The 24199-nt window shown below is 37.4% G+C and overlaps 2 protein-coding genes across 6 annotated transcripts in view; both read right to left on the bottom strand.

The window, feature by feature from the left end:
* CCDC34 (coiled-coil domain containing 34) overlaps positions 1-6559 on the bottom strand; it is a 43824-nt gene extending 37265 nt beyond the window's left edge. For 2 of the 3 annotated variants that reach the window (XM_060176661.1, XM_060176664.1), the window contains exon 1: positions 6157-6559. In XM_060176661.1, the coding sequence (XP_060032644.1) occupies positions 6157-6500 (344 nt within the window). In that variant the 5' untranslated portion in view covers positions 6501-6559. The remainder of the gene's footprint in view (positions 1-6156) is intronic. The other variant, XM_060176660.1, reaches the window with a different exon arrangement.
* A 4125-nt stretch (positions 6560-10684) lies between these two features.
* Positions 10685-24199, bottom strand: part of LGR4 (leucine rich repeat containing G protein-coupled receptor 4) — a 142603-nt gene continuing 129088 nt past the window's right edge. For 2 of the 3 annotated variants that reach the window (XM_060176665.1, XM_007536964.3), the window contains 8 exons: positions 23451-23522; positions 22046-22111; positions 21266-21337; positions 19426-19497; positions 19009-19134; positions 17863-17978; positions 17555-17638; positions 10685-13644 (listed from right to left, as the gene is read on the bottom strand). In XM_060176665.1, the coding sequence (XP_060032648.1) occupies positions 12371-13644; positions 17555-17638; positions 17863-17978; positions 19009-19134; positions 19426-19497; positions 21266-21337; positions 22046-22111; positions 23451-23522 (1882 nt within the window). In that variant the 3' untranslated portion in view covers positions 10685-12370. The remainder of the gene's footprint in view (positions 13645-17554; positions 17639-17862; positions 17979-19008; positions 19135-19425; positions 19498-21265; positions 21338-22045; positions 22112-23450; positions 23523-24199) is intronic. The other variant, XM_016194244.2, reaches the window with a different exon arrangement.

The following is a 24199-nucleotide window of genomic DNA, read 5'->3' as shown; positions in this document are numbered from 1 at the left end:
AATCTTTGATAAGGGGGCCCAAAGGATTAAATGGAAAAAGGAGGCTCTCTTCAATAAATGGTGCTGGGAAAACTGGGTTGAAACATGCAGAAGAATGAAATTGAACCACTTCATCTCACCAGAAACAAAAATCAACTCCAAATGGATCAAAGACCTAGATGTCAGACCAGAAACAATCAAATACTTAGAGGAAAACATTGGTAAAACACTTTCCCACCTACACCTCAAGGACATCTTTGATGAATCAAACCCAATTGCAAGGAAGACTAAAGCAGAAACAAACCAATGGGACTACATCAAATTGAAAAGCTTCTGCACATCCAAAGAAACTATTAAACAAACAGAAAGACCCCTCACAGAATGGGAGAAGATCTTCACATGCCAGACATCAGACAAGAAACTAATCACCAAAATATATAAAGAGCTCAGCAAACTTAGCCGCAAAAAAGCAAATGACCCCATCCAAAAATGGGCAGAGGAAATGAACAAAACATTCACCACAGAGGAGAACCAAGAGGCTAACAAACATATGAAAAACTGCTCTAGGTCACTGATTGTCAGAGAAATGCAAATTAAGACAACACTAAGTTACCACCTCACTCCTGTAAGAATGGCATACATCAAAAAGGACAGCAGCAACAAATGCTGGAGAGGATGTGGGGACAGAGGAACCCTTTTACATTGCTGGTGGGAATGTAAATTGGTACAGCCTCTGTGGAGAGCAGTCTGGAAAACTCTCAGAAGGCTAGACATGGACCTTCCATATGACCCAGTAATTCCTCTCCTGGTGTTATACCCCAAGGACTCCATAACACCCAATCAAAAAGAGGTGTGTACTCCTATGTTCATAGCCGCACAATTCATAATAGCTAAAACCTGGAAGCAACCCAGGTGCCCAACAACAGATGAGTGGCTGAGAAAGCTGTGGTATATATACACAATGGAATACTATGCAGCTATCAAGAACAATGAACCCACCTTCTCTGACCCATCTTGGACAGAGCTAGAAGGAATTATGTTAAGTGAGCTAAGTCAGAAAGATAAAGATGAGTATGAGATGATCCCACTCATCAACAGAAGTTGACTAAGAAGATCTGAAAGGGAAACTAAAAGCAGGACCTGATCAAATTGTAAGTAGGGCACCAAAGTAAAAACCCAGTGGTGAGGGGTAGACATGTAGCTTCCTGGGCCAGTGGGGGGTGGGAGTGGGCGGGAGGGATGGGTCTTAGTCCTTTGGTGGTGGGAATGGTGTTTATGTACACTCCTAGCAAAATGTAGACATATAAATCAGTAGTTAATTAATATGAGAGGGGGAAATCAATTGTATGTCTCAAAGTTTCTCAAAAGACAAACTGAATATTTTTAATATATAGGCTATGTATTTGATATGTGGACTCTCTCAAAAGCCTAGACCAAGTAGATTAGAAGCATCCAATAGCACAGCTATATACAAGATACTGGGTACTGTACAGCAAACCATACAAAGGGACTTTTCAAAGTTAACCCAATTAACAAATAATGTGATGATAATATTAACTATCGATTGTCTTTTTGAACCCTAAGACAGCAGGAACCTCACATCTTCACTATAGAGCCCCTACTTCCCCCTGTCCTGGAACCCTTGGATAGGGCCCACTTTCCCGTATGCATCTCCCAATCCAAACCAAATAATATTGCATCCGCCGATCACAACCTAACCAAAGCAACGATTGCCACCTCAACATGCTTCACCTCAGACTGTATCCAGAGACTTCACGTGTGGAATGACAACCCTTTAACTTCATTACTCGGGTGAGACCTTTCCTTTTATAGTACACTCTAATTTCATCTCAGGTAGTTCACTTTCTAACAAAGTCCCAAAACCTAGATATACACCAGTTTCTGTGAGAGAGAGCTTATGTGCACACGTATCCATAAACTACTGCAAAATATATACCTGAAAGCAGAAGAACACTAGAGTTTGCAGTGAGTACCTCCCTAACACTTCCTCTCCACTATTCCAAGCTTGGGATCCATGATTGCTCAACAAATTGTTTGGCTTCATATGTTAACTCTCTTTTCAATCACCAGGTTCCAGATGGCACCAGGATGCTGGCTAGGCGTCCCTGGACTGAATACCCCACCAATGTGTCCTGGAGCTCAGCTTCCCCAGAGACACACCTTACTAGGGAAAGAGAGAGGCAGACTGGGAGTATGGACCGACCAGTCAACACCCATGTTCAGCGGGGAAGCAATTACAGAAGCCAGACCTTCTACCTTCTGCAACCCTCAATGACCCTGAGTCCACGCTCCCAGAGGGCTATAGAATGGGAAAGCTATCATGGGAGGGGGTGGGTTATGGGGATTGGGTGGTGGGAATTGTGTGGAGTTGTACCCCTCCTACCTTATGTTTTTGTTCACTAATCTTTTCTTAAATAAAAAATTTAAAAAAAAAGAAAAGAAAAGAGAGAGGGAGACTAACATGTAGGAGATAAAAAAAAAAATAAAATAAAATAACAAAAAAAACTTCAGGTCTTTTACTCCAACCATATCTGATAGAGCCATATAAGCATCTAACTCAAGCAGTCTCAAACAAATCTGGTCAACAAATCTCATCACTTATCCAATACCCTTCTCACCAAGAAAAATTCACATTGGGGCTTATCTGGGGAGACCCATAAAGTCATCTGGCCATCTCAATTTTATTTCTTTCAATTATCTTCCCTTAAACCTTTCAACTTGTCTGGACATATGCACATAACCAACCACCTTCTTTCCTCCACTTCAAACCATTCTTCTTCACACAGTTGACAAATTTGTTCTTCAAATGTATCCTTCTTTCCTGTCATTCCTACCTTCAAATTCTTCACTGGTGCTTTGCCCTTAAAAATAAGTCCAAACTCCACAACCTGAAACCCAAGAATTGACCACTGGTTAAGCCTCTCCTTGTATCAATGACTGATATGGACTCTGAATTTCAGTCTTCTTGAATGTAGGCAGATTTATGAGTGTGACTTGTTATCTGCAACTTTGCCCAAAACTCTGAAATTAACTTCCTGTACCTCAAAGCTTACATTTGGGAGTAAAAAACTTGGGGGCAAACCTCTACCTGCTTGCTTCGTGTTATGTACATTAAAAAAAAAAAATCTCAAGTCTGTTTCTCATTTACAACAGTGGCTACTTCACAGGTACTACTGCTTAAGACCATCCATAGTAAAGCACATAATATGGTTCCAGCATTCAGTAAACACTTCATACATGTTATTTAGTAGTAACAGTTGTAACACAGTTAATTCCCACTCCTATTTCAAGATTCATCTAGTTATTGGATTTATTGACACATAGCAAACTCACAGCATATAGAAACTCTCAGCAAAATATTTAGACTAAGTGCCTTGGGTTTTCTGTCATTTGTCCATCTCTATTACAGGACATGGATTTCATAACAGAAAACATGTCTTAACTCATTTCTTATTTCAAGAGTCTAGCTTAGGGTCTAGAACAATAGGCACTAACAAAAGTACTTGCTGAAGGAAGAAATCAGTGAGGTAAGTGCTTTTATTATAACACTTTAAATATTAAAATTGTCTTAACATTTTCATAACAAATGTGTCCAAAATTTGTAGCTTTAGTTATAATCATAATTTTTATCAGCAGATTTTCACAATCAAGACATTTATTGTCACGAGTTTGCTATGTGATGACACAAAAACCAAGATAAAATTCAATAAAGTAGAACCAAAATATAATGGCTCTAGGAAAAGTGATTACACTTAGTGAAGTCAGGAGGATAAAGACAACTATCAGATGGTAGACTATAGAAAACTGAAACACATGAACTTGCTAAGGAAAAAAAAAATTCAAATATCTTAAGACTTTTGAGAGAACTATGATGGTGAGTCTGGTGTGGAACTAGTTATAACCTTGTTATCTTATAATCTTATAAACCACTATGACATAACTGGTAAATTTTTTAAAGAAAAAAAACAACAAAAAAAGCTTATTTAGAAAAAAAAAAAAAAACACTCCATGAAAAAACTTCTCATTACCTTGATGAATCTTAAAATAGTCTTATACTATTTTTGCCAGTCAAATCACCATGGCAGGTGAAAGATGGACAAAAAGGCATAAAAATCCCACACCATTCTATTTTACTCCCTCCCTGCTCAACAGAGAGGATGCTTTTTGTCCAGAATTATGGTTGGGCAATTCAAGCTGTGAAGCTGCCTTCTCAATTCCAATCTGAAGTATTGCTTTCCATATTATTCTTCACCCATTCTCATAATCAATTCAACTTATATTAAGAAAACTAGTAAATGAAAAATAACTGATCTAGTTTTTATACCCATCATTTCCTAGGCTCCAAAACTATATCTATATTGCATTGTCCTATTTTTGAGGCTCCAAAGACATTTTACAAAGCCTTAAAATTTATTTTTAAAATATGTGGGAGCAACTTTGTACCAAAGAATCCCTAGGAAGCTCCATGAAAATGAACTCCTAGAAACTTTTAAGTTTTACTAGCAGATTGTTCAAACATGGCCTGTTTTTTGCTGCTGCACAGTTCAGACAAGTGCTTGCTGGTGAGATAAGTTATTCTTTTTGATCTCCACTTTCATCTATGTACTTACTTTTACTTCTTCTTTCTCTCTCTTTCAAAAGTTTTACCAGAGCACTCTTCAGCACTGGCTTACTGGTGGTGCTGTGGGTTGAACCCGGGACTTCAGAGCCTCAGGCATGAATTATTTTTATTTCTGATTCTTTGCAGATTCAGTAGTATAACTATTTTAAGTTGTTTCTTAAGAGTTTCCTATTCTATTCACTCACTGAATATGAATGCCTTATCGTGAGGGAACTGTATTGCTGCTTATACATAAAACAAAACAAAACAAACAAAAAAAGTGGGGGACTCTTTGGTTTATAGTTCTTAGAGCTCCTGTATTGCAGTTTTTAGTCTGAAAGTCAGAAATTTATAAATGCTTTCCGAGGTGCTAGACTATCCAAGATTGGACTGAGATAGACTTGAAAAAAAGATACTGCTGCAATGATATGCCCCTTACATTCCATATTCAATAAACATGCAATATAGAGACAATGACCCTGATTCATAAACTTTGGTATTACATCCAGCTCTGTTAACTGGGTGTTAAAAAATAATAATGGGGGTCGGGCGGTAGTGCAGCAGGTTAAGCGCACATAGTGCAAAGCGCAAGGACTGGCGTTAAGGATCCCGGTTTGAGCCCCCAGCTCAGAGGGAGTCGCTTCCCCCTCTCTGTCTTCCCCTTCTCTCTCCATTTCTCTCTATCCTATCAAACATCAATGGCATCAATAACAACAAGAGCAGTGGATTCGTAGTGCAGGCACCGAGCCCCAGCAATAACACTGGAGGTAAATAAATATAAAAATAATAACAAATAACTAGGTATATTTCTTTAAGCCACACTTTCTGTATTCTGAGTCAGTTCTGTTATATGTAAAATGAATGAGTTGACATCGCTTTAATTCTCACACAGAAGAGACCATGTCTAGCTTATACTCAGTCCCAATGCCTAGACTAGTGAGGTCCAAACTAGTATGCACATTGTATAATATCTGTAGAAAAAAATGTTTTCTTTGTCTCTTTGGTGCCAGCAATCTGATTCAATAACTTCTATACCAATATTAAGTGCTCAGATATGATTCAACATTGTCTCTAGTTGCTGAGGTTGACATTGTAATTTCTGCTTCTGTTCCTTAGAAAGCATACTGTTGGGTACAAACCACTTGAGAGGCAAATCATATTTTTGCAAAAATAGTTACAGGTACTAACAAGTACCTGTATAGCAAACTACATTTTGGTGTTAAGGGTTTGGACCAGAGTTCTGCATGCCCTAGAGTAGTATTTTCCAGCGTTCATACGTCTGAATATTCATACGGCTTCTTGAAATGTTAGTAAAATGTCTATGTGTATTGAGACTATGAGTGTTTTTCTCGGAACTACCACTGTTGCAATAATCACTAGAAAGTTTTAATTATCACTGATATTTCTCTCCATTAATAAGGACTCAGTACTTTTTATGTGCAAAAAGCATCATGATACATGCGCCAGGGCAGCCTTTCAGGCTTACGGTGGGGTTGTCGGGCCAGCAGAAGGATCTGCTTAGATGGGGCTGTGTGGGCCGGCGGCCTCGAGTTTACCTGGCGCACCCCTGTAACTCCAATCCTCTTAAGCTCTCCAAGTTGGCCTCTGAGTCATGGGCATCTTCGATCACGTCTTTCTCATCCTCCCTGTCCTCCCCGTCACCATCGCTGTCGTAAAACGGGAAGCTCTGGTGACCAAGGGGAGACAACAGCGACATGGTGGAATTACTGCAGCTCGGCGGCGGCGACAGTGAGCACTCTGTGCCCAGTCCCTGGCCCCGGGCGCTGGACATGGGAACAGAGAAAGTACCCGAGGAGCACCGAGACCTGGACCTGCAGTCGGCAAGCAGAAAGGTGTCACGAGGAGGCGAGGAAGCCCCCAAAGGCCCCACCGCCCACATCTTGCCCGCCAAGTTCAAAACGGCGGACGGCGGCGGCGATGTGCTTTCCCAAAAGGCCGCGCGCGCGTTGCGAGGCCAATCGGAAGACACAGAGCCAGTGTTGCCATGGAGACGCGTGGACGCCACGCCGGCTTTGTCCAGGCCTGTAGAGCGTGGCTTCCTGCGCCAGACGCTCTCAGCCAATCATACCTCCCAAGACTCAGAATGTGCTCTGCTGTTCAAGGACTTAACTCTAAATCTCAGTTCACAGGGGAGATCTGGCTCCCCCGACATACCTAATTTGCCTCGGTGCTGCAGTTCTTTTGAAACATGAAATGTGCCGTCGCTGGCTTTAGGAGTAAAAGTCAGAAGCCAAAATTATTCCCATATTGTGAGGTCAGGACCATAGAATTAGTCTGGGAGCCTTTCTGCCAAGACCACAAGTAGGAGGGATAGTGGTGGTCAGGTGGGGGTCGGTAAATGTGATGAACTTAAGTCAAGCTTACAAAACCGTACTTTTAAAACTATACTATTTCAGTATTTCTAGCAGCACCTCATTCACTTGGCCATACTTGTGAGTTAGTGGTGGGGGATGGGGCTCTTTGAAGCCTTCAAATGTGCCTGGCCCCATTCTAAGCACTGGAGATAAATGTGTAAGATTAAAAGCCTTACCTTTACAAGTTCCTCATTCTTTTATAGTAAAAAGTCATGCTATTAAAATATTCCGATATACATTTTAAGGGGGAAAAAAGTTTTGTCAGACTTCAGAAGGAGCTTTCTCTGGTGCAGGGGACTGGAATGAAGATGGCAAGGAGGAAGAGGTATATAACTGAAAACTTCAATAGTGGCAAAGCTATACACTTGTGAAATATGGCTTTCAACAAACATATCACTAAAACTACCAGAGTGAAAACTGATGCTGTCTAAAACAGCACATAACATATTATTGACCCATTAGGGAAAGATAGAAACAGGCTGGGGTATGGATGGACCTGCCAACACCGATGTCCAGTGAAAAAGCCAGAATCTTCCATACCTTCCACCTTCTGGTCCCCATAATGAATTTTGTTCCAAGAGTCTGGCGGTAGCTTTTAAGCGCGGCACAAAACCCAAGGTCTTCCACCTGCAACCCACAACGACCCTGGGTCCATGCTCCCAGAGAGAGAGAGAATGGGAAAGCTAGTGGGGAGGGGACGGGATATAGAGATTGGGTGGCGGGAATTGTGTGGAGTTGTACCCCCTCATCCTATGATTTTGTTAATGTCTCCTTTCTTAAATTAAAAAAAAAAAAAAAAACCAAGGTCTGTTGTAAGATTCCCAGTTTGAGCCCCCCGCTCCCCACCTGCAGGGGAGTCGCTTCACAGGCAGTGAAGCAGGTCTGCAGGTGTCTATCTTTCTCTCCCCCTCTTTGTCTTCCCCTCCTCTTTCCATTTATCTCTGTCCTATCCAACAATGACAACAATAACTACAACAACAAAAACAAGGGCAACAAAAGGGAATAAATAATTTTTTTTTAAATAGTCCGAACTCCTAGAAGGGTAAATGTTAGAAGATGACCAGAGGGCTCTGAACTCCAATTCCATCAGGGCCTGGAGACAGAAGAGGAAAAGGAAAAACAAAAAAGAAAAAGAATCTACCCGTGAAAGCTGATAAATTAGACAACTACTACGTTGACATTAATAAAAGTATATTTGTCTACAAATTAAAAAGAAAAAATATTCTATAAGTGACTTAATAGTGATTTACAAGATTATAATAGTAGACTATAGTAGTGGGGGTACAGTTCCACACCATTCTCACCACCAGAGATCTGTGCCCCACTTCCCTCCAACAATTAATCACCATAGTTTTCCGATGGTCATAGATTAAGGGTTGACTATTTTTCTTTTCTAAAAAAGTTATTGACCAAAAACTGATGCAAAATCTTAATAAAATTTAGAATTACAATTTTGACACAGGAAAATTAGATAAGGTAGAAATAATAGCCATCAAGGACAATTCAGAAGGCCTGTAATACTCTTGCAGCTAAATAGATTTTAATTAGAAATTTGTTGAATTTTCCAGAAAAAAAATTGAATAATAAAATTGATTAAGGAAAAAATGGTTCAGTGGAGTTTTCATCGTCTACCTTCAATACTCTGTATTGGTATATGCAGCTGAACATCTCTAGAAACAATAATAGTGTGAAGAAGCACTGGGCCAATTCAGGGCATCTGAAACTAAAGCATAGTGAAAAAATAGTACAAGATCTTGGATTTAAATTAGTGTTTTAGTTTGTTTTTCAAGGAAACTTCTGTTTCCTTAAATAAGCTGCTCTTTCCACATTCTTTGTCCTCTATATAATAGGAAAATAATGTAACTCACAGTCATTGTAGTATCTCAAGGCTAACACAGGACCTGACAGAAAAGTCACTTAAACTCCAAAAATTTCCCACTTTAATCTCTTGGTATGGTGATTAAAATGTCATATAGGCAGATGACCTTACCAGTGTGCCCTGGAACCCCACCTCCTCAGAGCCCTACCCCACTAGGGAAAGATAGAAACAGACTGGGGGTAGGGATTGACCTGTCAACACTCATGTCCAGCAGAGAAGCAATTGTAGAAGTCATACCTTCCACCTTCTGCACCCCATAAAGATCTTTGGTCCATACTCCCAGAGGGATAAAGAATGGGGAACCTTCCTATGGAAGGGATGAGATATGACACTATGGTGATGGAATTGTATGGAATTATACCCTCTTATCCCACAATCTTGTAGATAATTATTAAATCACTGATAAAATAAAATGCCATATAGGTATGCTTTTAAAAAATGTTTTTCTAAACAAATTGTGCTCTTGAAGCCTCAATCATTATGATCAACAACTGCATTATGCTACAGCAATACTGTAGGTATAAGGCAAAAAGCTACCTACATTGGTGCTGGAGCTGGAACAGTTCTAAGGTCGCCTTTCTTCTCATACTTTTTCATTACTAGGACTGAGAAGTGATAATCAGTTTTGGCTAAATTATATATATATATGTGTGTGTGTGTGTGTGTGTGTGTGTGTGTGTGTGTGTGTGTGTGTGCAAAACAGTTCTAAAACAGACTCCTCCATTAAGTTTTAGGTTTATTATTATTATTATCATTATCACTATTGGAAGAGACAGCCAGAAATCCAGAGGAAAGGGAATGATAGGGCGACAGAGAGCACTGCTTTATGTCCCTGCAGGTGAGGGGCTTGACCCTTAGTCCTCACACATTTTAACATGTGCACTCAATCAGGTGTGTCATCACCTGGCCCCTGTATTGAGTTATTTCTAACATTTGGACAAGTGACTATACTTGGAACCATAGGATTTTTTAGTCATTTGCTTTTAAATCAAGAGTTGATGATTGTGATTTATAAATTTTTTCATAGCTTTGTTTCAGTCTTAAAATGGAATAGAACCTTACTAATGAATTTTAATGAAACATTCAACATTACTCCTAATCCTTTCTAGAAAATTAATATATCTAGTCATAAATTAAGAAAAATGAGTTGTAGGATGGGTAGCTACATAATGGTTATGCAGAAAGACTTTCATGCCTGAGGCATCAAAGGTCCTAGGTTCAATCCCCAGCACCACCATAAACCAGAGCTAACTAGTGCTCTGGGGAAAAAAAAATGAGTTGATATGAAGAAACTAATGCCATTCAAAACACTGCACATAATACTGCATTTCCTACTATATGTGCTCTCTCTATATAGCTTTTTTTTTTTTTTTTGCCTCCAGGGTCATTACTGGGGCTCAGTGCCTGCACTATGAATCCACCACTCCTGGAGACTATTCTTCCCACTCTGTTGGCCTTGTTGTTATTATTATCATTATCACTGTTGTTGTCATTGCTACTGTTGCTGCTAGACAGGACAAAAAGAAATTGAGAGAGGAGGGGAAGACAGAAGGGAAGAGAAAGATAGCATGCATTTTAAGTATATGGTATTTTAGCTTTTGAAATGAGTTGCAATGAATTTTTCAGTAACTTGAATTTTTTTTTAAGATTTTATTTATTTACTGATGAGAAAGATAGGAGGAGAGAGATAAAGAACCAGACATCATTCTGGTACATGTGCTGCCAGGGCTTGAACTCAGGACCTCATGCTTGAAAGTCAAGCGCTTTATCCACTGCGCCACCTTCGGGAGGACCATGTAACTGGAATTTTTAAAAAGCCTGTAGCTAAAATATTTTCACCAAGTTAAGATTTAATATTTATCAGATGTGTAAATATACAAATATGATAACAATTTAAAAAACTTGTGAATAGTAGGCCTTAAAAATTACAGCACACTGTAAATAGATCCCTCCTATTTTATACAAACTACATGATTTTGATATACAAAGGTTTTGTTTTTATTACACTGACAATGTACAACCAAGACTATTTACAATGCAGAAAATGTATATAAACCACAATTTAACATTCTGCTATTGGCAGCCACTATAGTTTAGGAGGTAGCTTTAATTAAACAAAATGAACAGAAGCCACATTTCCCAACTTGTGTTCTAAAATAATTTACATAAGATAAAAATTCATTATATGCACAGTATGTACAGTTTAATTATTAAACTGCAACCTAGCTTAATGCTTTTAGTATATCCTGAACAACTAGTATGGTAGTGGGCTTGCTACTGATTTACCATATTTCTCAAAAAACATATGAACACTTTTATAATAACTCCACATAGTGACATGTGAAAAAGTCCATAAATGAAAATTAAATAAAAACTCTTATTTTTTAAAGACACAGGCGTCAACTTTATTCCTTAATCCCCCCCTTAGTGACATATTTTTCTTGTCTCACAAGAACACATCATGTGAACTGTCACATAGGTCCTTTCATAAATCACAATTGGAGGGAAATTGTATGGAAATGCCCAAATAATTGTACTGGTTCAGGAGAATCCAATTCATGGAGAAACAGACGTAAGTACTTAGTGTCAAAATTATTCCCAATTTCTTCCAATTGAATGCAATTATTTAACATAGTTTTCTTTCTGTATAATTAAAACTTTAGAGAGATGACATACCAGTAAAATTTGGAAAATAATGGTAGAACCAATGGTATCGGGGAATGCTTATTAATGGATGTATTACATCAAATCCCTCAGGTACTATTCAAATCCCATATCAAATTAGTCAAATCTACTAAACAGAATTAGTCCCTTTTCCTATGTGTATTATTGTAACACAGAGGAAAATATTACTGTGATAATACCAAAGCAATGTATCACTGACAAATGTTCGGCTACTCTTTTTAAATCTAACAGTTACGAATATTGTTTTAAAAACATATTCAGTTGTTTTCAGTTATAAATCAAAAAATTATGATTCAATTATGTCAAAGACAGAATAGAAAATGCCTACACATATTCTCACAGTTCTACTTGGGAGACAATCCCTTTTTTGGCCCTGCAGTAAGTTGTCCTGAGATTAATGATAAAATATTAGGTAAAATTAGCAAGATTTTTTTCTTCAGTTGTACAAAAATCACATAAAATATTCTCTAAAAATATTAGGTGTTGTTGATCATGTACTTAATTCAGAAAAGGTATAAATTTGCTTCCTATGGCTCAAAAAGATCCAAAGTTACATTGCTATGGTATACATAACATTTCTCAAGTTACAAATTTGTTTCAAATAAACCACACATTGCTTGGACACTGTGTTGTGTTTTACACCAGCTGATAGGCACTTGTTCTTTGAAAATGTCAGGTTTAAGAAATAAACTGCCACCATCTCCTTCTTCTGAGTGTCACCAGGCAGTGATCACAGAAGTGCTTCCCAGATGACGAAGAGTCAGATGAGGGTTCATTTTATAGACAATGGGGTTTCTGGTTGATGGGGGAAACAGTCACAACTACATTAACTCAATCTTTGACTCTTGGTAGATTATAAGCATAGCGCACCAAAGGGAATCCTCGACTCTGATAGAAGCAGGCTCGCCCACAAGCCTGTACCTGGTCAGAACTGTCTGAGACAAAGGAATCTTCTTCATCTGCATAATCAGAGTGGGCCGATTGTGTGCCACAATCAGACCAATAGCCATCTAGTCTTTGGCAAGAACCTACTGCCAAGGCAGGACAGCTGTGAGATTTTATTAAATGTTTGCATGATATTGGTTTTGTCAAAAGAAAGGATTCACAGCAGTCACACACGGTCAGGTTGCCCTGCAAATGTGAGTACATGCCACAGTCATAATAGAAATCCTGTTCCACACAACCAGCTTGGCTACTGATGGAAACTGAAACCGATCCACTTTTCTTGGTAATATGTCGCTTCAGTAACTTCCAGTCTTCTTTAAACTTTGGGTTGAAAAAAACATACAGGACTGGATTTAGGCAAGCAGGTAATGGGAAAAATATCAGAGTCACAGACTTCATTATTTCAGGACTGATAGAGATTGCAGTGATCAGTGGCGCAAATGAGAAAAATGCAACAGGGCAGAAAAAGATACAATTGGTGAAGATGAGCCAAGCCACGTGCTTAATCATGCTGGACTGTGTGTTCTCTGAAAGGTCCTCTTTTTCCAAGTTGCAGTAAAGTTTAGTGTAGATAATGGCCATTAATAAAAATGCTAGTGAGTTCAATAATACTAAAGTTACAGTGAATCCTAACGATGGGGTTTCTCCTGTGGGAAATGGCAAGCACAGAGGTGATGCAGAATACTCCCCTCCAAAAAGTGGGAAACACCCTGCTACTGCTGCTCCCAGAAATGCAAAAAGAACAGCAATCTGGAACTGTCTGAGGTGATTACTTTTCCCATTTTTCACCATATCTTTTGCAGATATACTTCTTTCAACAGCTGCTAACATTAACAAAAAAGTGGTACTTTCTGAGGAGAAAACTGCAATAAACCCTGCTATTTTACAGCCATTGCCAATCTCCCACCAAATACCAAATTCAGCAAATCTACCCCAGGATACCGCATCCAGAAAAGTCAAGATGCCTGTATAAGCTCCCATGAATAAATTAGACACAGAAATCAGGCCTATGAACATCTTGGAGGAAGGCAGTGTAGTACAAGATGCAAATGTTGTTAAAATCACCAGCAGGTTGAAAAACAATGCAACCAAGAAAATGAACCAGACAGTAAGACGAATCATCCAACTTCCAAGCAAATATTCACAAGGCTTAAAGGCACCTAAAATGAAAAAAGAGAGAAAAGACTATTAAAAATCACCGTATTCATATACTACTAACTTGACACTGAGACTGAAGATAGTTTATCTAGAACAATTAAATCTGCCACCAAATTAAACTGAACAAAATTAAAAAGGTTACTATTTCTTAAATATCTTACAGGGGCTAGGTGGTGGTGCACTTGGTTGACTGCACATACTACCATGTACAAGGACACAGGTTCAAGCCCCTGCTCCCCTCCTGCAGGAAGGGAAGCTTCATACACAGTGAAGTAAGTCTGCATGTGTCTCTCTTCCTCTCTCCTTCTCTATTTCCCCATCCCATTCTCAATTTCTCTCTGTCCTGTCAAAATAAAGGGAAAAAAAAGGCTGCTAGGAGTGGTGGAATCACTGTACTAGACACTGAGCCCCAGCAACAACCCTAGAGGCAAAATTAATTGTGTGTGAGTGTGTCTGTGTGTTTCATAATTAAATATTTAGTAAAACCAAAATAATTTATATTCATCTTATACTTATGTTAGTAAACATAGCACAGTATCTAGCACATGAAAGGTACCTGGCTTAAAGAAGACTTAAAACTGATAAATTAGGGTTTGAATTTAGGGTCCATGATTCACTGCTCTTACCTGGAAAAGTAACTTACCTCCCTAAAAATTCCATTTCTAATCTACATATAATAATGAATTGAAATGGGCAGCCTAAGTAAAATTATATACGGTATCTAAGAAGATATATTATTAGATATATTAGAGCTTCAATAAATATTAGGTCTTTTGTCTTTCTAGTCATAATATGCTTTACAATAATTTTTATAATTGTGTATGCACAGATATGTCTTTGCACATTTTAAAAAAAATATTCCCTTTTGATGCCCTTGTTTTATTGTTGTAGTTATTTATTGTAGTTGTAGTTATTTATTGTTTTTGTTACTGATATCGTCTTGTTGACAGAGAGAAATGGAGAGAGGAGGGGAAGACAGAGGGGAGAGAGGAAGACAGACACTTGCAGACCTGCTTCACTGCTTGTGAAATGACTCCCCTGCAGGTGGGGAGCAGGGGGCTTAAACCAGGAGGCTTACGCTTTGTATGTCACGTGCGCTTAACCCACTGCGCTACCACCCAACTCCTATCTTTACACATTTTTATGATTTTAAAGTGCAATCTGATGATACATCTTAAGATATAACTATCCTTATCTCTCATCCAGAGATACTGAGTGATGAATACAAAGGCTATTGAATCACACAGTTCAGAATAAAACTGATACTAACTCTTGATGCAAAGATATGAGCAATAAAACTTAGACTGATTTAGCAGTTGGCTCATACATTCTAGTAACTAAATACCTTTGATAAGTTATGTTGCAAAGATAACTATTTCATTTACTAATTAGTACAAGCAAAGTTTTCTCTATAAAGAATAAGAAAACTATGTACTGTGGTTGCCTAAAAGACATATTCTGATTTTTCTTTTTGAACTGTCCAGAAGTTTGATACAGTTCAATCACTGAGATTCCATGCTCTCCACTTGTTAGCTAACACAAGAAAGAAACTTCAACATTTTAAATTTGTTTTTAAATACTGATTACATATGAGAGACAGTTTCACATGGGGCAGAGGGGAGAAAGAGGGAGAAAGAGAAACGAAAGCATCACTTGTAATATGTATTCCAGGGCATAGTAACAGAAACTTCAGGCATGAGAGTGGGCTGCTCTACCAGTTGAACTACTTCCAGTGACAATTTTTTGGTGCTGGGAAATGTATCCAAAGCTTTGCACATGATCAACATTATTGAGTATCTTCCTAGACACAATTTTTCATGCTTTATTCTACTTTTTGAGAGAGGGAGAGAAATTGATGAAAGGGAAAATAGAGATGGTAAGAGATAGACTGAGAGAAAAAAAAGATCACTGTCATTTCACCATCTTTGGAGCTTCCCCAGGTGGTCCCATGTGGTGGGCTCAAGCCCAGAGCCCCACACACAGCAAAGTGTGTGCACTCTACTGGCTAAGTTATTTCTCAGTTTCATTGGTTTGTTTTTTTTTTCCACTCTCCCCTCCACCCCCCAGGGAATGTTTGAGGAAACTTTCACCATTATCTTAGCATCAGAACTTACTCATTTTCAAGGAAGGCGGGGGGGGGGGGGGGGAAGCTGGGAAAGTATGATACCCACTAGAAAAAAATATTTGATTAGTGGGTGGAATTATTTTCCCTCAAAAGGGTGGGAAGTAGGTTCCACCTAATCTCAGTCTTTGGAAACTTGCTTCCTCCTTCAGTTCTAATAAAGGAATCCTGCTCTCTTGCTTGATGCTTCTGCATATGTCTGTGTTATCACACTGAACAGGGCCAGCAGGCCTGCTGTCTATCCCTACTGAAGTCTAGAGAGAGGAGCACAGACCCTTAGGTTTAGATTCACTGGAGGAGAAATGGAATCTGCAGGATTTTAAATCTAGTTTTCCTTTTAACCAGGCTGCTCCCTTCTCAGAGTTCTGAGTTCTTAACAGAAAGAACTTCGATAGGGCAAGTTCACAAGTTTCACCCCTTAGCCCCTGACCTGAAAAGTATGCAGATACTAAAGACAATAAAGTGTATGAGATATAAATGATTCGTGTCAATCCCATTTATTTATCTGGTAACTTTAAGCTTACACAAGGTACTGGGCTAAGAATTAAAAGAATACATACATAAGCCCAAGTCAGCAGTAACTGTCACAGAATCCATAATATTTATAATTTTCAGTTATGATATTTATGGCCTGATCATTCTGTCATTATACTAAACATCTACTCCACAACACTGGGAATATAATCTATTATTTAATCTTCCCTTTTACAGTGCTAAATGTGGTATGAGTTTTAAACTTTCACAAGACTGTTAAAGATTAATAAAAACAGAAGAAGGTTCCACTAAAAAGAAGTAAAGGAAATCACTTAAAAAAAAAATCCCAGGAGTCAGGCGGTAGTGCAGCAGGTTAAGCGCATGTTGCGCAAAGGGCAAGGACTGGTCAGGATCCCAGTTCAAGCCTCTGGTTCCCCACCTGCAGGGGAGTCTCTTCACAGTTGATGAAGCAAGTGTGACTATTACTCTATATCTCTCCCTTCTCTCTCAATTTCTCTCTGTCTCTATCCAACAAGAAAGAAAGAAAGAAAGAAAGAAAGAAAGAAAGAAAGAAAGAAAGAAAGAAAGTTAGTTTAAAAAGAATTTTAAAAATCCCTACAAAATGGTAGTTATAGAAGTAGTCTTAAAATTAAAGGAACAAGGCAGTCGGGTGGTAGCGCAGTGGGTTAAGTGCATGTGGCGCAAAGTGCAAGGACCCACATAAGGATCTCAGTTAGAGCCTGCAGCTCCCCACCTCTAAGGGAGCCGCTTCACAAGTGGTGAAGCAGGTCTGCAGGTGTCTATCTTTCTCTCCCCCTCTGTCTTCCCCTCCTCTCTCCAGTTCTCTCTGTCCTATTTAACAATGACATTATCAACAACAACAATAAAACAAGGGCAACAAAAGGGAATAAATAAATAAATAAATAGAATTAAAGGAACAGAAGAAAATGCCTCTCAAACCTTAGTATACTTAAAGAGCCCTAATGGTAGAGCTCGTTAATAAAAAGTCTCAGTGGGAATGGGCCAGAGGTTCTTCAAGAGATGCAAAAGCTCCTGGCATAGACCACACTTTGACACCCTATGACAGAAATCACATTTTATTCCCAAAACTTTCATATGTTAATATGAGTATATATGAAATATAAATACATATATTACATATGATATATTATTTATAATAAAATATTATGTGTAATATAATACATATAATATAAAAATATAAATATGTAAAATATCTATAATATGAGTGTATATGAAATATAAATAACTAATGTCAGTTTAATGTGAGAGACTACAACAAAATGCCTCAGGCATACCTGTAGAGGGTGTACAATGGATAATCACTTGACTATGTTCTTCATTTTCAGCACTGCTTGTGACAGCTGCCAAATTGGTGAGACCTGAATATATGACATAAAGTCTGATTAATTTTCCCATAATCTTAATTTGAGTATGCGAATTCATCTTGTTCAAGGCTTAATAATGTGTTAACAGTGTTATGTAACACAATAAATGTCATTTGTCTTATTGTCAGATTTTATCTTGATCCTACACAGACCACAATATCAGAAACTTTGATTAATGCCATAAAGAGTGTTCTATTGCACAGAGTTCCTGCACTTGCCTTTGTCCTTTGCCACACTGTGGTCCTGGAGACTGTTATCTTCTGTGTTTGCATGTGCGTAAGAGTCACAACCCCAAAATGCACAGCACTGATAAGCATATGGTACAGATAAAGACCTGAAAAAATTTGTAAGAACCTACATTGAATAACAACTTAACAGACATGCTTTTGTTTCCTAAAATGTATGTTAACCTTCAAAAGTCCCAGTAGAAGAGCTAGAAGGAATTGACTGCCACAAGTTTTAAGCTGGTCAATATCCAACATGCCCCCCCCCCCATCTTTTATGCCTGGGGCTCAAGTTCAATCCTCAGCACCACTAAAATCTAGAGCTGAGTAGTGGTCTGGTCAAAAGGAAAAAAGGGAACTGGTACCAGATGATACCAAGAGTTTCTGCAATTATGTTAGACATGCTTTTTAAAATCTGAATTTAAAGCAAATCATATTTGAAATTTAATAACAATATTAAAACTGGAAATGGAATCTGAGCAGACCTCCCTTTTACCTTAAAGATATATTTATTTTAAAAGAGAAGGTAAATCAGAGTACCACTCTCGCACTTATAGTGCCCAGGACTGAACTTGGGGCTTGAGGTATGTGAGTTCTACATTCTACTTGTTAAGCCACTGTGGTAGCTTTTGTAAATCAATTTATCATAAGAAACTGGTATATTTCATTTCAAGCTAATATCCCAAGTCATTTCTGAATTTATATACAATTGAGTACACCTATGTATTCTCTTTTCCCACAATAATATTCCTAAGGCCCCTCTCAATTCTTATATAATGTTACTCCCCACTTCTTACATAAGTTTTTATGAAGTATAATAGTACTATATCAATTTTCTGTAAGAATACATATAAGTGGCTCCTGCCATCTTGTTACTAATGACAAATCTACTATACATAATCCACTAAATAGCTGTATTATCTCTTTAACAGAACCAAGAATTCCAGTTTGTGTTCTGTGAAATGATCATATTCTTTTTTATTTTCCATATTTGTGAAGACTGAAGCCAAAAATTTTGAAATTATATCCTCCCAGAAAATTTGAGAACCACAACAAAGAAACAGCACATTGTAATTTGGGGGTTTAACATTACTTCAAAACAACAACAATAAAAATAAATAAATAAACACACACACACACCTCAGATTAACAAAGTCTTTTGCTGATAAGGCTTCTTTCATTTTGAAGTTACCCACAAGTTTCAATTGATTTAGCCCACTTAAGCCTTCCGTAGGAAATGTAGTTAGTTCATTGAAACTGAGATCTCTAGAAGGTGAATGAGAACTAAAATTAGCTCTTAAGATACAAATACAAGCATCTATATATATGTTAACAGAAATATTGGCCTCCTGAGAAAGAGTTTAGATGTGCTAAAATGATAGGTCAAGTATTCATATTGCCATCTTAGAAGCTGCTACTACATCCAGGCAGCTTAATACTTAAACAGGGAAATGACCAAACAGAAAGACATTTTGATAGAATAATAGCTAATTAACATAATATCTTGTTGACTATATGCTACATTTGTGAAATATCGCATAAAGATCATGAACTTACAGGTTAGTTATTGACCCAAGCCTGGCAAAAGCTCTGCTGTCGATTTCATGGATCAGATTTCTACTCAGATCTCTACAATTATAAGATTAACAACATGTTAGTCTTCTCAGATAAACTTCATGCTCAGTTATTTTGACTATACTTTAGAATCTAAAGCAGTCAGTATCACTGGTGAGATAACAGTGCTTTGTAATACTGTCCAACAATAGCTTTTATTTTATGTTGCATGCCTCTCCTAGTTCATGGAATGTAGTTTATGATGCAGTCATTCTCACAGGCATCTGTTTTTTAAAACAGTTGTGAATTTTCTCCACCTTATCTTTCTGATATAAGTTCAAAAACATACATGATATGATATATAACCTTTGGTACTATTAACGTGGTGAATAAAAACTTAGCTCCTCACAAGAGCTGAAAATAAAAACAGGCTTCACACTATTTGCTCTCTCAAAGGTTAGTGATAAGGCCCCAGAGAAGACAAATAATCAATATGCAAACAAGAGCATTCCAGAAGGGCTTCAATCATTCTTTTCTCAAGCAGGAAATAAAAATCACTATCAGAGACACACTATATTTAGGAACACACCCTCAGGGATACTGATATTACAGAATGAATCAAACAGTGGAAAAAAAAAACAACTACACTTTAACATGGGGCTTAATGAACATCTAAAGACTGGATAAATTCAATCTATGACTCAACTGTATAACAGGAAAACTCCAAACTCTGTTGCAAATCATGAGGCCAGCTTTTCACTGTGGTCATTTATCAGTGCTCTATAAGTGATGGCAGCTAGAAACCAGCCTCCTTCCTCACTGTGGCCAAAACCCACAGAAAACCTATTGAAATAAAGAAACTACCAATAAAATGTCTTCTAGTAGTACAGATAGGGTTTCTTATGAAGGGTTTTCAACTGGAAAGCACAATTTGATGCATATGATTTAACTGCACTGCCAATTTTTCAAATTTCTTCTTTATTAATAAAAAAGGCCCACAGGGTAGGGGAATATCACACTGGTTATGCAAAAAGACTTTCATGTCTGAGGGTCTAAAGTCCAAGGTTCAGTCCCATATGCTACCATAAACCCAAGCTGTGCGGTACTTTAGTAAAACTTAAAAAAAAAAAAATTAAAAGATGATCATAATTTAATGTATTGTTTTCTGCACTAAAATCTTTTATGAAGACAATGACAAGGCTTGTTATTAAATCACCTCTTAATTCTAGGTGCTTAACAGAATACTCAAATACAAAGATAATTTTTAATGAGTACTTCTGCGGCATATTCATTATTATTTGTTATGTTAGATCCCCCAGTATATAGGTCAGTAAAACTGTTCTGTAGAGGGGGCAGGTAATAAATGTGTTTCACTTCTAAGGGGGGGGTTTCATATAATCTTCTCTGCAACTATACAGCTCTGATAGTATAAGAGCAGATTTACTTATTTATTTTTGGTTTGAACAGCTTTAAACAACAATTAAACAGAAAAGTATTGGCTGGGTTCCAATAAAACTTAGTTTATAAAGTAGGAGGCAGGCTGGATCTGGCCTGCAGGCTGTGGTTTGCCAACCCCTGCCCCAACAGACTAGCAAACCTAATTATTATGACTTGAAAACAAACAAGTCAATCTCACAGCTCCACACATTATACTCTTTTTCACTCACCAATGTACATTAGCACAAAATACAGCAAATTAAGTGATTATAAAGTACCATAAGATCTGACTGAAAATGTTTATATATAATAAATCACAAATCTTTAAGTGTAACTATTAACTTGGGAATCCAAATATATATATCCTGACAAAAATTGTGTCTCTAATAATTACGGACAAACTTACAGAATCCTAAGAGATATCAGGCCTTGAAAGGTGCCTTCCTTTACTTGGTGGATCTGATTACGCTGCAAAGAACTGGGGGAAGGAGAATAAGACGAAGAGAGAGAGAGGGAGAAAAAAAAAACATTATTTACTATTTAAAAAATAACATTTACCAATAAAACTTCTTGTGAAAAATTTATATACTCATTCATCAATAATCCTGGTTGATCTTGATAAAAGGAAAAAAGAAATGTTGCTTTGTCATCTATAAGATAAAAGTAAACCTTGTTATATCTACCCCAAGTTATACTAGGAGCTAAGGAGTCCTATCTAAATTTCTTATCAACCCTGCTCAGGAGTGAGAGCAGAAAGACAACCCAGTAAAAATGTGTCATGGCAAAAAAAAAAAAAAAAGTACCCTTGTAAAGTTAGAGGAATTAGATTTTTTAAAAAGGTGGGGGGGAGGGGAATGGAGGGCGGAGATTCAGTGCCTCCCAATCAGTTTTCATTAGTGCTGTCCTATTTAAGTACACAGTACTTAAGTACTCTGTTGCCAGGACAAGTTGTTAGCTGTTCTTGGTCTATACCAATACTTCCAACACTGTGTCTCACAAAATAGTTGCTAATAGTTGCTTTATATGCTATCAGCATAAAGACACCTGGTACAATGTGACAGTGGCTCAGGGGACCTCCTGATGATATGAGTTTCTAAATCTTTCATATAAATGCCATTTACTTAATATAATACCCAATGAATTAAAACCTATCACAACAAAATGATTAAGTCAAAGACCAACTTACATTTCTTCCAGAGCATGGCAACCATCAAAGCTTGGAAGGTCTTTTATGTTGTTATAAGACAAGTCCCTTAAAACAGCAGATGTTAACAAATTAGTGTTATGCTATCAGTATACTATATTAAAAGAGTTGTATGCAGGAAATAGGACTGTGATCTGTATTAAAGAGATGGTTAAGCAAAAAAAACTGGAAGAACTACTAGATAGGTTCATTCATATGTGCAATATAGAAAAATGCAGCAAGTGGACTTGTCCTATCCTTCCTCTCAGCTCCCTGCACCAAGCAAAAAAAAAAAGAAAGTAATCACACTCTCTCTTAGACCTTTGTGAGAACTGCAGTGGTTGGGTAATAGCCAACAGAATAGAACTTTGGAGGGGTATGGTGACTTTTGCACACCCTATGTGTGTGAAATTATACCCTTGGAATCTTAAATTTTGTAAAGTACTGTTAAATCACTAATAGAGGAAAAAAAAAAAAAACAAAAACTTTTTTTTTTCAAGATGCAAGCTTCTCGAGCACTTTGGGAATAAAGTTGTCTCAAGATCTGTACATTTCCAATTACATGATGCTTAAAATAAACAATATTTACAAAATGTTAAGTACACAAAATATACTACATAAAATTATGTTTAAATGGTAGTTACAGATCTTTTCATTTATAGTTTTACAATACTTCTTATACCACAAATTTCTCTGTTGCAGTTTAATTACAAAGCAATAAAGAGTATTCATACATTTTTAAAACTTTTACAGTAAGTCAAATGTTGGGACACTTAATTCTCAGCTAATCTCACTACAGCTTTCCCTTGATGGTGATCATCTAGTTTGATACTCCACAACACCAATTAATTACTTGCTTTATCAATCAGTCACTTATATTCTTACTATCTCCCTTCTACTGAATACTTAGTCACAGCTTAGTAACTTAGTGGTTTGCTCTTGTGACACTTTTACATCCTTTATTTACTTTAATTTCTAGGCCAGCTTAAAGTTTTAGAAAGCTCCATGCTTAGCTGGTTCTTGATTTAAAAAAAAAAAAAGGTTTGGGCTCCACTTATGTTATGGATCAAAGAGCAGGATGCAGAGCTAACACCCTTGGGAAATTTGAAAAAGAACAAAAGTCAGGATAAGAAAAACATCAAGGAAAAGACTAGTTTGTTTGGTTTAGAGTAAAAGCATCAGGTATCTGATTTATACACACCCTAAAATGAAATTCAAATAAACTTTACCTACTCTAGGGGTTACTAAAATGCCTATTCCATTCCAAGAGTGGGATAGAGAATAAGAAGTAATTACACTTCAAAATCATGTAAAGAGAACAATATAATTTTTTTAAAAAAAGCCCTCACTATATCATTGTATGTGAAGTACATAAAAGGAATGAGAAGGGAGAGAGAATCCAACTTACAAAGTCCTAAGCATCTTCTGTTCTTGGCATAAATTACTAGATATGCTGCTTACTTTTGTGCCTGTCAAGGTCCTGTGGAAAAACATTGTTCATCTAAGAAATGATTCACAGTGAAATGGTAAACAAAATGTTGTTCTCATACAGAAAAATAGAAACTCGTATATTTTATATTCATTAGAATCTACGTGCCCCTCTCCCTAAAACTAGATATGTAGAAGATAATATTGAAACCATTTCATAGTAATGCAGAGAAGCTTGTGACAAGAAATGTTAATATTACCCAGAGGTCTGGCTTTTCAAAAAGACCAACAGAAAATCACTATAGTTGTAACCTGATCATAGTTGCCTACAAGTTCTGTCACCCCTTCACACCCCAAACATTTGAAACCCCAAACATTTGAAAGCATCTTAGCACCCTGCTCATAAATCTTTTCATCTTGTTTCAGGCAGAATGACACAGCATTCTGCTATTATTCTTACTCTCTTCCCTGTTCCATTGGCAGTCAATCACTAATTCCTCTTTTATTGTCTCTGTAGCATTTCCAAAGTGAGCTCATGTAGAGAAGGGTAAAGGAAGTTCAGACAGGCTACAGGGATAACTGCAGTGAAGGCCTGAAGATATAGAGCTCTTATGGTTAAATGTGCTCCTTTATCCTCACATCCTCCTCAAGGTCCTTCTTATCTCCAGTTTCTGTTCATACTCTTCATAGCACCTGGTCCTAAATTCTCAACACTTCCAAACTGCTTTA

The sequence above is a fragment of the Erinaceus europaeus genome, chromosome 17, assembly GCF_950295315.1.
Source record: "Erinaceus europaeus chromosome 17, mEriEur2.1, whole genome shotgun sequence".
NCBI classification, from domain to species: Eukaryota; Metazoa; Chordata; class Mammalia; order Eulipotyphla; family Erinaceidae; genus Erinaceus; species Erinaceus europaeus.
This window is presented reverse-complemented; position numbering and strand designations above follow the sequence as displayed.